This window comes from Protopterus annectens, chromosome 5.part0, assembly GCF_019279795.1.
Source record: "Protopterus annectens isolate FY-2018-M chromosome 5.part0, PAN1.0, whole genome shotgun sequence".
Taxonomy (NCBI): domain Eukaryota; kingdom Metazoa; phylum Chordata; order Ceratodontiformes; family Protopteridae; genus Protopterus; species Protopterus annectens.
Window position 1 is genome coordinate 742,003,729 of NC_056735.1, and position 15,808 is coordinate 742,019,536.

The 15,808-nt window shown below is 37.7% G+C and overlaps 1 protein-coding gene across 1 annotated transcript in view; it reads left to right on the plus strand.

Moving 5' to 3' along the window:
* Positions 1-15,808, plus strand: part of LOC122802790 (collagenase 3-like) — a 143,328-nt gene that overhangs the window by 48,294 nt on the left and 79,226 nt on the right. Inside the window, exons 6-7 of the mRNA XM_044072584.1 lie at positions 521-644; positions 5,589-5,722. Of these exons, the coding sequence (XP_043928519.1) occupies positions 521-644; positions 5,589-5,722 (258 nt within the window). The remainder of the gene's footprint in view (positions 1-520; positions 645-5,588; positions 5,723-15,808) is intronic.

The following is a 15,808-nucleotide window of genomic DNA, read 5'->3' on the forward strand; positions in this document are numbered from 1 at the left end:
ATGTGTAGGCATAAATTTACTGTGGGACTGACCTGCTTTGCCTTTCTTGATAAGGAGGACTACAGCATAATGGTGGGTAGTAACAGGGTGTAAACAGTTTTATAAGGCAAATGTCTTGCATTTTATCCTATGATCCTATTAATACATTCATTTTTAAAGGTCTAACTTTTCTGGATACTCTTGAAATTTAATTCATAATTTAAATGTGGATGGTGGCAATCATTTTGCAAGACTTTCCACCCATAATCCTTTGAGCTAACACATTCTCTACGTCATCTTTCGTATTATTAGGGCAGGCACAATTAACTACAGATAATAAAACATTTTTAAATGTGTGCATAATTCTGAACGTGTAACAAGGCATATTAAGTACATTAAACTATTACTAAAGGACTATATTGAAAAAGGTCCCTGAATATAACAGGTGTATTAGATGCTAGAACAGAGTTTTGTAAATAATAAATTCACTGTTGTTGTTTATAAAATGAACCAAATTTAATTAAAAATTTTGTCTTCTTAGGTCCCTCACCAAATCCTTCACCTGGTAAACCAGTTTACCCCAAAACTCCAGAAAGGTGTGATCCAGAGCTAAGATTTGATGCCATTACAGACCTTCGTGGAGAAGTCATTGTTTTCAAAGACAGGTCAGAGAAATTATTGTGAAGTAATACAGCATTTACAAATGTACAATAAGAAACTTTTTGGAAACTCATGATACATTTGTGCATTTTAGGCTAACAGCTGCATGGTGTTACAAGCCAGTTCAGTTTCAATTACGTGTTCTAATACAGCCAAAAATGTTGCATGCACCTTGATGATTCTGAGCCTTCCAGTATGCCTGTTGCAGTAAGTACACTTCCAGGCTAGGTGGCTCTCCTGTGGAGGGGCTCTGTTAACTCCTTGACAATGATCTGGAATTAACTGTGCACTTCCACTTCCAATATTCCATTGCTTGGCTGAGTGTCCTCAATTACCATAAAACACTGTTCAGACCTGTCCATGTGAATACAGTTTTCTTGTTTACTTTTACAATGGTCACAGAGATTTGGATTTAATGTAAAACTTTTCTTCACAATTTTTCAGCAAAAAAAATAGAAATCCATTTGATGAACAAAATAATACACTCATGATGGAAACAGACTTAGCATGAGCAAAAGTAAACTTCTTTTCATTTGAAACTCACAAGTATTGAAAATACAGGTGGCAATCCATTCAACTACAACAAACATACTGGGATTCATGGTCTAAGAGCATATAGTGAAGCACTAATTAGTGGCTATCTGAAGGGTATAGGAATTCAGCATATAGTGAAGCACTAATTAGTGGCTATCTGAAGGGTATAAGAATTCAAAAACAAATGTATAAGGCATTTGCTAACAGCTTATACCAGCCCACTGGACACAACTGTCTTGTTTCAGGACAGTCCTGGAGCAGGTCTGGTGAAGTGACTTGGAGAGATGCAAACAGTGGACAACTGAAGGCTGAAGGAACCAAACCCTGCACTACAGGAAGCATGTTATTAACAACTCATAGTGATACTTATCTGCACTAATTGCCATACAAACTGTTGCAATCCAACACAGTGCATTTCATACCCACTTGTCTGCAAAAAAACAAGTTAAAATGCATTCACAGCTAAGGGCTGTTTCCTGTAGTCCAGAGGTGGAAGGTTTGATTCCCTCAACCTCCATTGCCTAACTGTGTGACTCTGAGCAAGTCACTTAACCAGACACTGTTCCCAGGCTGAGTGTGAAAAAGGTCCATGGAGATCATTGCTCTACCATGGGAAACTAATATAAATAATAAATAAATAACATATTTTAACATTAATCTCATTGATGTCATGCTGCGCAGCTTATTCACAGTCAAATAATGAACACATTGTCAACAGTCAACCAAACAAGGAAATCAAGGATCGTACCACAAGAAAATGGTTCATGTGATGATGTTCCTATTTACTACAATCAGTTCCTTCCTTTACATCATAGCTACTTTGGGATGCGGGAACTAAGTTCTTACTTATGCACACACACACACACACACACACACACACACACACACACACACACACACACACACACACACACACACATCACCGGCAGTTACAGCCCCTTGTATAATTGCAAAAATTCAGATATTTGCTTGCGATCAAATGAATGAATAAATAAATGACCAAGAAGTGAATTTCAGTTCACTGCTGGGTAAACCATAGAGTACAAACTATTGCACTCCCATGCCCTCCCAACCTATTAGCTCAAGAATCAGATATAAAAGGAACAAATTTTAAATATTTCTCTTATATACTTAGAAAAGTGTAGAACAACAAGCTTTACATTAGCAAGCATTTCATGAGGGACAAAGTCTAAAACTTACATTCCTGTCATTATTAAGTGACTGCAATCTACAACCGTTTGCCAAAAAGCCATACAAATTTACAAGGAACAGAAAAATATATATCTCAACTTCTTTCCCTAGAATTTTGGATGAAGCCACAAACAATGGGGGGGGGGGATTAATGCCCCAAATGGACACATTTTAAATATAATTTTCTTTTCTTTTATTGATTTGTTAACCAGGTAAACCCACTGCACAAAGTGTTAATTTTCAGGCCTGATCCAGCAGCGTTGTCTGAGTGACTAAGTCAAAGCCACACAGTAGACAAATGGAGGTGCAAAGATTCAAACCCTCTACTTTTGATTAGAAGGAGAAGTTTGTTAACAACTCAGGGTCTTAAGTGACAGGCAACTCTAAATCATTTAATAGGCTAACAGAACATATGTTGCATGGGTGTGCATTTTCTGAACAATAAGAAGTATGAAACTCTAATGACATTATTAACTTATCAGAAAAAGAAATTAATGTAGATCTGGCAATTGGTGCAAAGAATTAATGAGATGTCTTCTGTAATTAAAGGTACCATGTTTGGTTCTTTTCACTTCCATTTGCCTACTGTGTGACTCAGAGCAAGTCACTTAACAAGACATGCCCATGGGGTTATCTACCCAAGTTAACAAATGGAATATAATTATAAAACTCTAATGACTGGCCTTATTAATTCTCAATACAGTGATTTACAGAATGAAGGTGCTTTAGTTTAGGAAGGTCTCCTACAAACATACACAAACACACATCAGTTTTAAAATAGCAAACTGCTGTCCCATGCAAATGAAACTTGCACTTCACTTCAGCACCAAAGCACAATTGTACAACTTCAGCAAAATTCAGCATCAATGGCAATTTACTCCAGTGGCAAATATAACCAATGTCACTTTAAACACTGTGCAATTCCAACAGCAATTCCACTGTGCTTGTAGAAAAATACTACACTTGCTTGCAGAAAATGCTGTGCTTTTATAATATTGTGCCTTTGAGAAGTCTAAGTCTCATTGGCTCTATATTTCAGCCAATCACATTCCCAGAGTAGGTGAGCAGGAATTGTTAGCAGCCAAGCAGTAATGTGGGTGTTACACAGCTTCTTTCTTTTTTTTTTATTTTTGTAACAATTACAGGCCCCCCAGCCTGCACTGGGCCCAGCAGCTATGTAGGTTGTCTTGTACTGGATCTGGCCCTGGGCTCTACAAACACTCACACTAGGGACCTAAATCTAGACCAACAAATAAACCAGGGTCACTGAAGGAATAGGTTACTAACTCAACATATTCCTAGCCTATGGAATAAGACGCCACTATAGGGCAAACAAAGTACTACTTTGTCTACCTTTAATGCTAGTTTTGATAAGCAGATGGGTTCACACAGACTTAGGGTTATCATGTACAGCCCTGCTCAGTTTGGGAGGTGGTAGCTATTAAGTGCTTGTAAAGGATGGCAACAACTTTTAAGTGTATATATTTTAAGGTGTGTATGGCTAGGCATCTTAGTGCTCCTATAATTACTTGCATTATTTTTATGTTCCCAATTTCCTTTGTATTGGAAAGTGATCACAGATATAGACAATTATGACTGGGTCCCTGATCATAACCTGCTTATATGTTTGAGACATGGAGGCCAAGAAAGTCAATTTGAGAGCAATGCTCGAGAGGTGAATCTTGGTGTCCATGTTGAGAGGACATAGCAATAAGTTATAATCAGAGATATGACCATAATTCTTTATTGTGCATGGAGATTTATCTGCTCCATTTACTACTACTTGCAGAAAAGTAAAATTAAACAAACAAACAAATTAAAAAAGAAACACAGAGTGTTGTGGCAGCATTGAAAGCTGGTAAAACAGTGAAGAAGCACTTTATATCATTATATATTCCTTGTCTAAAGGAAGCAATTTATTCCCAAATAAATTTTTGATGACTGAATGTAGCAAACAGCAGACAGAAATGGAGCTGAAATTATGCTGTTTCATGTTCTGTTGCTGCTGTTTACTGGTAGGAGCTGTCAGCTTTTAGTGCCAGACATGATCTTAACAGTGCATAGAGGATGCTAAACAATTGTTAAGCACCTTTCTGAGTGTTATTAAGATTGGGTCTCTTGTTAGAGTAGCACTGAATCAGGATGTCATTTAACTGATATTGGAGCATAATCATGGAGCTCCATGCACTACAAAGTAATAACACATACAATGTCCTGTGATATTTCATAATGAGTCATTCCATTAATAACTATTTCTTTCTGTTTGTTTATTCCTCTCATGACTGCTAACCATCAATCCTCCCAACTTCTTCTGCCCACACATTTATTTCCATTCACAACTTTACGGATGCTGTGGTGAGAGCAGTACAAAGGAAGTATTGTCGTTCAGGCAGCTGTGAGTGGCTGTTGCATTTTTGCTGGCATATGAGGTCCCTTTGCAGGCAGCTGGGCACCTCCTTCCTGCAATAGCAGTCTCATATGACATTGTAGACTTCCCTAGTCTTCTTACTGCCGACACTGCAACAGCACACTTGCTTGGCTGGCATGTATGCTCCCCATCTTTCAGAACATTGTTCACTCCAAGCCTTCAGTTGATATTGGCACTATAGCAGACTGAAGCTGACATCCTTGCCCTTAATGAAGGTGAGCTAGCACTAACCACTTATTCCTAGCCTCCTCCTCCAGCTCTTGCAATGCTTGGACACAGTACCTGAAATGGGGTCATCTGTGTCACAGGGTTTTATACTCTGTCCCATGAAGCCAGTGCTAATTCATTCTTGATAAAGCAAACCATAGCTGAGAAGTGCAGGAGGTTATATTTAATTTGATTTATTACCTTTGCTGACCGTCTGGCATTGGGCTAACAATGCCCATTTTCAGGCATGACTTGAAAGGGAATAGCAGTGATGTCTTCTCCAGGCATGAATGCTTAATGGTCACGAAAAGCAAATAAAACATTGGCATTAGAATAGTAAAAGAGCAGCACTGTATTATTTTTGCTTAAGTATGTTACAACAACTTTCTGTACAAGATCAGATTCAGGAATTCCGGCAGATGTTGAGCTAGTTATGTTTTGCTTTACTTGCCTCTTAGTTTGCTCCTATTATTTGTTTTGTGCTCCTTGCTGATTTGTTAGCAGCATTTTGTTAGCAGCAAATCTGAAAAGTAATCATGTCAATAGCATCATTTTCATGTTGTACGTATTTGTTTATTTATTACTTTAGATTCTTCTGGCGCATACACCCACAGATGGCTGAAGTGAGTCTGTATTTAATTAAATCTCATTGGACAGACCTCCCAGATAAAATTGATGCTGCTTATGAGTATCCAGGAACAGATTACGTCTATATTTTCAAAGGTTGGTCATTTTCTAGGTTGGTCATTTTCTATATTTTACATACTTACACATATGCACACAAATTCCACAATACCCTGAAATTCACAAAATTCAGTGTTATATGCTAAACAAAAAATTGATGTACACTGAAGGTTATGGGGCAGAAAGCTGGTAATACTGCACTAGAAGTATGTACTTTCAAGTTAAGTATCGTAATACTTTCATAAATGTTAAGGTCATACTGTATACATCTTAGAGGGAAGTAATATATAGCAGAAATAGTAAATATTAACAGCACACTAAATGTTTATATGGATTTAAGTGGATATTAGATGGCACAACGCTGTACTGATTGGCAATGATGTTTCACAACATCTGGTTATTCAGTTTGTTTACAAACTGTGTGTGTGTGTGTGTGTGTGTGTGTGTGTGTGTGTGTGTGTGTGTGTGTGTGTGTGTGTGTGTGTAGTCCTGACAAAGAACATACACTGATGCCCTATGCCTTATCCAGGATTACCTTTTCTACCTTGTGCCCATTGGTTACCAGGGTAATATTTGAATCTGCTATTATCCTGAAATGAAAAAGGTAAGTATTGGGAAATGAATTACTGGGCAATAACTAGTTGCTAAACACACTTAGATTACTTTAGCATTGTTCAAATTACAAATTGATATATTTGCATACTGCCCTCTTTCTCATCTTTAACTAATATAAGAAAAATGAAAACCAAAATGGAAAGTAATCCAGAAATCAAATCCTATAACTCATGTACACAGCTGATGATATTAGTTCAAAGGGACTTAGCTAAACATATCAGCAGAAAGCAAACCAAGTAACCATTGTGTCTATGTATGGGAAGTATTTTAAAAGAGAGGGAGGGTAATTCATTTTAATCATTGATGGTGAGTTATTTAGAAGTGTGCCAGAGAATAACAGAGTGAGAGGCAGAGAAAGATGAAATGAAGGGAAAAAATAACAGCACTAAGCAACTGATCTATAAATAGTCAATCCAAGACATTCATATGTTATGCCTTACTCCAGTGATATGGTGCATGCTAAAGAAATAATTTTTTTGGGCCATCCCACTGCTTGTCAACCATCAGCTTCATGATCCGTTGGTCCAATTGTTCCTCCCATACTGACAACTGTTTGTGGCCCGTTCGTTTCCCATAAGGTGACAGTCATTCAAAAAAAAAATCATACTGGCAGCTGTTACGGAATTTTGCTGTACTGCCGTAAAGCCCTCCCACCCCAGTAGTGGCACAGACTTACACATCACTACTGGGGTCTCTTCCTCCTGTGCTATGATAGAGAGATGTGTCTGCTGCTTGACAGAGCTTTCAAGGGCTACTATTACTGGCTTGGGCAGGTCCCACTCACATCACTCTCACCCATAGCCTGTTTTTAGGAAGACCGGCTTTCTTTACTCCCCAGAGCACTGGGTCACTTGAGGGAGAAGAGTCTCAACAACCCTCTCTCCCATTTGACAGCACTGACATAAGCCATACATCCCTTGTCCAACCCCACCTGGCAGTTCCATCTTTCCAAGCTGCTAATCAATCTCAGGTGGTCTGAGTTGTAGCCAGGGTTTCATCCCTCTGTACCAAAGAGATTGGTTTTGAAATGACTTATTTTAAGTGACTGTGGCATTCATAGATACCTGCATCAAACACATTCTTGGTCACAGTGCATGTATGTGGATATATTTGTGTGTGTGTGTGTGTGTGTGTGTGTGTGTGTGTGTGTGTGTGTGTGTGTGTGTGTGTGTGTGTGTGTGTGTGTGTGTGTGTGTGTGTGTGTGTGTGTGTGTGTGTGTGTGTGTGTGTGTGTGTGTGTGTGTGTGTGTGTGTGTGTGTGTGCTTATGTCTCTGATAATATATGCTATGGTGGCTCTCTGACATGCTATCAGCTCATGTATGATCACTGGTTACCTCAGACAACTATAATCCCAAATGACTGAAAGCTTCCAAATGCAAAAAGCATTTTTGCGGGGGCATAAGCCCCCTCCATCTTCCAGTATGAGGGTATCTCCACCACAACCACTATTACTTTTATATACCCAGCTCAGAGGTTATATCCTCCGAATGGTGACACATCAGAACTATCATGGTATTCCATCTTTTAAAAGTTTTTATACCAAAAATAATAAAAAAAAACAGGTACAGTACATTATTTTTAATTTTTTCCCAAAAATGTCTAAAAACAACCACTTTTAGTAAAGGTTATGGTATCTTTGTAAGTCCAACACAGAACTGCCATCTCTGTACACATTATAGTATACTAGAAAGGTTGGAGTCTTGTTATTATGTTTATACTTGTTACATGCTGACAGTTTTTTTGTGGTAGTATCAGCTATCATTTTTTTTTTTTCATTTTGGTATACGATTGTTCACTGGCAAGATACACACTGACTCTCCATGACCATGAATTAGATAAAACAGATATTGGAGAATGAATGGCTGCTAGCATCACTGAACAGGGTGTAAGGGCTCACCGATGCTCTAAACCAATGAAGTGAGTCACTGCTCCTAATTCCAAGAGTAATGCCCTGTAGGCATGACATAAGTGCCCTTTTAACAATTTTGCTGAATGTCTGTTTGAAAAAAAAAATAGAAATCATTCCCTGAAAGAGTTACTGAGTTGTAGAAATACATTTCCTATTAAGTAAAACCAGTGAGTGAAACTTTGAGTTACTAGAGAGCAAGTCTTACAAAAGCATAACACCAGCTGTTGATGTTCTATAATGAAGACAAAAGGCAATCAAATGGACATAAAACAGAAGTGAAAGAACTAAAAGAATGGTTATCCATAACATAAAATTCCATTCCAACCATTAATAAGGTAAGAACATGTTCATATGGATGCTAAGCAATCATCTAGCTCTCAATGCCACCAAGACCAAATTAATGTTATTTACTCCCTCCAAACTCACTCCCCCCAACATGAACTCATTCTTAGTTACTAGTCAAAATAACTCACCTCTTGAAATAGTGTCAGAGACCAAACTACTTGGGGTCCACATTGACAACCAACTAAAATTTAATTCCCACCTACAAAAAAACATCAAAAAAACACATCAAAAACTTGGCATGCAGTATAGACAAAATGCCTACCTCACACCCACCACTAAAATCACTCTAGCTACTTCCTTCCTTATCCCCTCCCTCCTCTATGGTGCCCCACTACTTACTAATCTTCAGTGCTTGTTAAAAAAACAGCTCACCTCTTGCTATAACAAAATTGCTAAATTCGCCACCGCTCATAAGTCTTCCACTCACCACTGTCTCTCCCTCCATAAACTAAAATGGTTAGAACTTCCCAACTATCTTACTTACACTCAACTAACTCTAGCCCACAAGCTTATTCTAAACCCCTCCAACTGTCCCTCCCTTTCCTCTGCCTTTAAAATGCACCTTCCAAATAGAGTTCTAAGGTCTAATAATCAAAATCTACTAGAAGTCCACAAACCGACTCATCCCCCAGGCAAAAACCTTCTTTCCTTCAGCCTTGCTCGCCTCTGGAACTCTCTACCACCAAACATCCGCATTACCTCTAACCAATCTACCTTCAAGAAGTCACTTTTCTTACACCTAGCATCTCAATGGGAATGCTCTTGCACCCACCCCACATAACCAACTCTACCTAATGCCCTGTAATATCATTATCTACTTTATTCATCTACTATGTTTGTTCATTAATCTGCATTTATGTTTTGCTTTTGTTCCTTTGATAGCATGTACCAAGATTGTTACTGTCAAATGTTAATGTACATTTATGTTTTGCTTATGTTCTTTTGATAGCATGTACCTAGATGTTACTGTTAAATGTTAATGTACATTTATTTTCTTTTTTGGAGCTTTTCTCCCCAGGACTCCATTGAAAACGGGTTCTTCAATGGCCCAATGGACTATCCTGGTAAACCAACTGCAATAAATAAATAAATAAAATAAATTTAAGTGAGATGGCTGTACCCTTCCAAATTTCTTGAATCAAGTGCTTTATGTAGTGAACACAGTAGAAGAAACTGGTACACAGAACTTAAATGCTACATGTGCTGCAATCATAGGCATAGTTTGTTAAATAAAGTTAAATATATTGTTTTGATTAAGCTCTACATGTTTTGTTATTAATGCTACATTGCAGCACTTGTTTTCCAGAAGATATTATACATCTTGGGGCATTGTACATAAAAGGATGTCCCTCTTGACCAAGGACAGCTGTAAGAGGCAGTGATGGCAGCATGTCTTCGAAATCTAGTGCATCACTATGGTTAATGGAAACCACATACAATTAAAACAATAAAATAAAATAATAATAATAATAATAATAATAATAATAATAATAATAATAATAATAACAATAACATGTCCTGTTCCCTAGAAAACTGCAATTTTCTTGAAGGGTAGGAACAGCCCATTCTGGGACTTTGCGGTTAGTTATCAAATATAAATGGTCATGTTAATCCTACCATAATGAACAAATATTTTGTCATCAAGTGATAGTCCCTCTACCAGACTGTTACATTCCTAATAGTATAGAAATTCTGATGCATGATATGGGAATATTACAGGTGCTCGAGACTCAGCTGCTTGAATTCCTCTGACTTGCAGCCTGGAACTCAAATTGCTTTAATCCTGACATGAATTCAAAAGCAGCTGCTGCAATTGTTGGACACAATCAGGTGCTAACCATGGAACAGGTAAGTGGGGAAGGGAAAGGCGGGCTTTATGTTAATGGAGGTGATTGGAAGGTTAGGATTAGGAAGGGGAGGGAAGATTAGATTTAGGGAGCAATCAGGAGACTAGGGTTATGAAGGGGAAGGGGATTATATGTTTAAGGAGTCATTAACAGAGCAGAAGGTTAGAGTTAGGGAGGAGATGAGAATTTTAGGTTTAGGGAGCGATTGGGAGCTAAGGGTTTGTGAGGGGAGTGGGATTTTAGCTTAAGAGATCAAGTGGAGGGGATTGGAGAGTTAAGGTTAGGGAGGGGAAGAGGGTTTTAGCTTTACTGACTCATTGGGAGGTTAGGTTTAGGGAACTGGTGAATGTTTTTAGGATTAGTGTCAGGGTTCTAGGAGGGCTGGTTAGTTGCTACTGTTACAGGAATTGAGTCAGTGGGAGCTAGGCCATTTCAACACGAGCGAATGGTAGCAGGGAAGTGTATTACAAGCTAATGGTATGCAAACACTTGTAGAAGACCCTCCACAATACATTATGTGCTATTTCATGTTTTACTTTAGCTAATACCACAAACAGTTGCTGGCCTCAATAATTAGTGGTAAAAAATATTTTAAAGCATGAAATTACAAATTTAACAGTTGCAGTAACACTCACACTGAAGTATATCAAGAACAGACATGGACAATCAGACCACTCAATATACCAAATTAATATCAGGGATTAATCAAACAGGCTGTTCATTTTAGCTCTTTGTAACCCCCCAGCATGGTATTCCATTATGAATGGAAGGCATATATAAAATGAGAACATAGCATGCCTTACAAAATGATAGTCAAGTAGAAAAATCATTCATTCATTGTCAGTGATGCCCCTGGTAAGTCTAAGCAGTATATGCAACAATCACACATTAGGCTTCTTGCTGCTGAGGCTCTCCTGGAGTCGCCAACCATTAACAAATCCCATAGTCTTAATTTTTCACATTCTCATTTCTGTACATTTGTCATCTTACACATTGTGCTCTCAAACACTCAACTCCTGTTCTTCCTTTACAACCTGTCCCCAACCTCACACCTATTTCTCTTCTACTATTTGAGTCTCGCTTATCTATTTATTTATCTTTGTTTATTGGGAAAGTCAGACTGGGTAATACATATTTTTAGCAGAGGCCTGGGGAGAAAAGCTCCATTTGTTTACATTGCATTATACTAAGTTCCAGTTAAACATACAGTAGTTATATTTCTATTTCTATTTATACACAAGCAGTAGTTATATTTATACATTATAAGATTTTACAGAGGTGGAAGTTATTAACGAGAAAGCCCACATCAGCTTAATGGACTGTACAGGCAGCAGTTATGTATAACAATTGTTTTGTCATTTTAATGAGAAATTGAGAGTATTGTATGGTTAACACAAAGTCTTAACCTTGTGATGAGCATGTGCAGGACCAGGACTGGTTAAGATTTATTTAAGCAGTGGTTTAAAACTATTGAGTTTGTCGGAGTTTTATTTGTGTGGGGATACTATTCCAGAGTTTAGCAATGTATTGGGAGTAGAGTGAGTCTCCTACAATATTATTTGACTTGTTTGTTAGTAATAAGAATTTATTAATAGAGTGGAAGTCTCTTGCTGGACAGTAGGGTAGCAATAAGTTTTGTAGTGAGGCCATTTTTCTGGACGATGAATGAGTCTGTGTCCTGTAGTTAGTTGTGAATATGTTAGATAGTTGTGCTATTCAAGCCAGTTTAAATGCTTTAAGCTATAATAATGGTGTGGCCTATGAGGGAGATTGGTGGCAAATTTAGCAATTTTATTGTAGCAGGAGGCAAGTTTTTTTTTCTTTGAGTATTTCAAGTATTTGAAGCACTTAACTGATGACACATATGAGAACTTTGTTAGCCATCTAAGTGCACAGCAAAACGTCTCCAATGGAAAATTTTGTCTTCATCTTTCACACTAAAACAACAATTTAATGCAAGTATCCTGATTTCCAGGTCCTCCACTATTGATGCAGACACCATATGGATAATTGCTAAATTATCTCTTGGAGGCCATAATATAATATAATATAATATAGCAGGTTAGTGATTGTCTATCTCCCTCTTATTTTTCCCTACATTGCTTATAAACTCTACTTGGCATATTTCATGAATTAAGGAAAAAGAAAACTTCATTCTCCTTCGTCATCTATATGTGACTTGACTGGGGTCTTTAAACAGTCATCTTGATCAAATCTTGTTCCTCTGAACTCAGTCACAACTTATTCATACTTCCACTCATCTGAGGCCAGCACTCTCCTCCGATTCATTCCTAAACATTCTTCTAACCAACTCCGCCCATATGTTCTCACAAATTATTATTCCCTGAAATCCTTCTTCAGACCACTGTCATTTCATTTGACACTGGCCCTTTAAGAAACCTAAAACTGTTCCAGTAGTAACATCTGTCACACATTCCCTTCTACCTGCGTAAACCAACTTTGTTTCAGTGTAACACATTGATTAATCCCCTTTGTATAGCGTTTCAGACAACCTCTTCCTTAGGCTTTGACATTTGCCTCTCACTCCTGTTTCATATCTAGAATTTCCTCTTTTCATTGCAAACTACTGAACACACAGTTATCTTTGTCCTTTGCTCAAACAAGATTTAAAAGCTCAAGTAACAGCAAGAGACAGTCTGACACTTGTGGAAGAACATAAAAAGATCTTGCTTTCTGGTTAAAATCCTGATTCTATCCTGGGACAATAAAAATAGGAATAATAGGCTCCCTACTGAAAATTGGACACTCAAAATGTCAACTGCCAACAAGTTGGAAAAAAAAAGACCAAAAACCTAGGAAAAGGATGAATCACAAAGATTGCTCTTTCCCTTTACATTTCTTTTTTGCAGTTGGGCAAGCCCTTTTATGCCATCCTAGTGTGGGGGAAAGCCCCCCACACACCACCCTGAACTTATATCTACTGACACTGACATCACCATACCTGTGAGAAAAGGAAGCATTCAGAGAAATGGTCATCTTGGATGTAGTATATGTCAGTCTGTTTTTCAGCCATTTAAATCTCCATGTTTTGATTTAATTTTGAACTATAACTGTTTACTACTATTGTTAAAGAAAACCTACCTATACTTCTTGTAACTTGTAATTAATTGTTATTTTTAATTGTTGTTTTTATTGTGGAGCTTTTCTCCCCAGGCCTCCGCTGAAAAAGGACCTGTGTCCAGTCGGATTTTTCCAGTCAACAAATGTAAATAAATAAATAATAAATAAATAAATAATGTTTTGGGGACTCGTTCTCACAGGTCTCAACATTTCAAATGGTTATTGTGAAATTGTGTTTCACCACCAGACACTATAAGCTTTATTAAGTTTAAAATTGTTAGGGCACTACCATAATGGAACTTCAAATAACCCATATAATCCCATGTCATTCATTTCCTCCCAAATTTCACTGATATCATCTTACTCCAGTAACTCTTTTACAAAACCCCTGCTAATGTCTAGTCTCAAACGTGCTCTTACTTCCCAAATTCCTTAATAAAGTTGGCACATACACAGCCCCTGCAGACACAGACTTCACATCTACTTTCTGTCTTTCTGTTTTGCTTCGAACTCCACTGAACAATAAGTATAGTAACCTTGTTAAAACTAGACCACTGTCACCCCGTAGTCAACTTCTCCTCAGTAATTAAAATTGCTCCTTTTTAAGCCGCCAACATAATCTATACCAGCATGGAAAAAGGCCTAGCAGCTGGTGCCATTTTATTCATTAAAATAATTGATTCTGGTGATTATTCTTTAATACCAGATCTTCTTCTTGTCAACACTGGCCTTTCTATGGGTTCACTATGTTGGTTTAATACTTAGTTGTCTGACAAGCCCTTCCAGGTACTTATTAATGAAACAATCTTCCCTGCCCTTACCTGTTGATGTGGAATCCCCCAAGAGTCAATTTTCAGACCAGGTCTCTTCACCGTTTTTATTAACAATATGTATATGCTGATTATTCTCATGTTACAATGATTCTCCATACCGGCTGATCTACTTATTGCTAAAGTCTGTAACAGTTGTGAAAATCTTGACTCTCCCTTAAAAGATGATTCTTAATACCATATTTCAATAAGTCAGTAACCACCACCACTCAATTAACACCACTGAAACAACAACCCTGAACAAAGGCTATGCTCTCTGATGTCCTCTCCTTTAATCTCTCTGACCCCCTCAGTAATCTCATCTTTGTCTCTGTTTCTGATACACACAGAGGATAGTTAGACATTTATGTTTATAGAACACATCTAATCCTATACACCCATAGACCACATTGTAAATATAGGACTTAAATTCTTCTCTTTTATTGGCTACAATAAGTCACTCAATAAAAATATTCTTATTCTGAAACTTGAATAAGCCTTTCCACTCTTATCATTGTGAAGCTATCACAATACTAAACTTTTTCAGAAGTCCATTGGTAAGATCTGCCACTTCACTCAATTTGCAGTCCAATGCACTCCCCACTGCACACCAATATCCCCAAATAAAATATTCCCTGTCATTGACAGATCTTTTTCTTTTCCTCTTTATTTTCAAGCTTTTCTTCCTTGACTTCTATCCTCAGATAGCACACAAACTCTGTATAGTCTGCTACTACTACCCCTTTCAGGAGCTTTCTTTTGGTACCAGCACTAAAGGACATTTTGCTCTCATTACTATAGAAATGGCTTTCAGTAAACTGCCATTTGCTTTTTCGATTGATATACCATTAGAGATTATAAATCTCCATTAGTTTCCCACTTTTATTGCTAGCTAATTCTCCTTGTTGCCTAAATCAATACATTTATTTAATCTTAATTGTGTCTGTTTATAGGTTTTTCAATCACGTTTATATTTCAGACTATGCTTTACTTCTGCCATGGATACTGGTTGAAAAGGATCTCCAGATCAGCTTATGTACTAGTTATTTTTAAATAAATAAATAAACTTCCACTGGGGAGCTGAAACCCAGAACAGGCATTTCTGTGTGTGTGTGTGTGTGTGTGTGTGTGTGTGTGTGTGTGTGTGTGTGTGTGTGTGTGTGTGTGTGTGTGTGTGTGTGTGTGTGTGTGTGTGTGTGTGTGTGTGTGTGTGTGTGTGTGTGTGTGTGTGTGTGCTGACCTGGCACTTAGTGCAGTCTACTATACTAACAAAAATTATTATACAGCTACTCAATTTAATAACCATTTTATCCAGACAGTACTTTTCCAGATTGATGATGTGTGGGTTTGGCATAATGGTTACGAGCTTCACCTCACAGACATAAGTTACAGGGTTTGATTTTGACTTGTGGTTATTGGCTATGCTTTAAAATGGTCCTTCAGAGCAGTTGGAATGATATTCACCTATGCACAACTCCATTACTTCCCGCTGATTTAGCAAACTTCAATCAGTCCTTT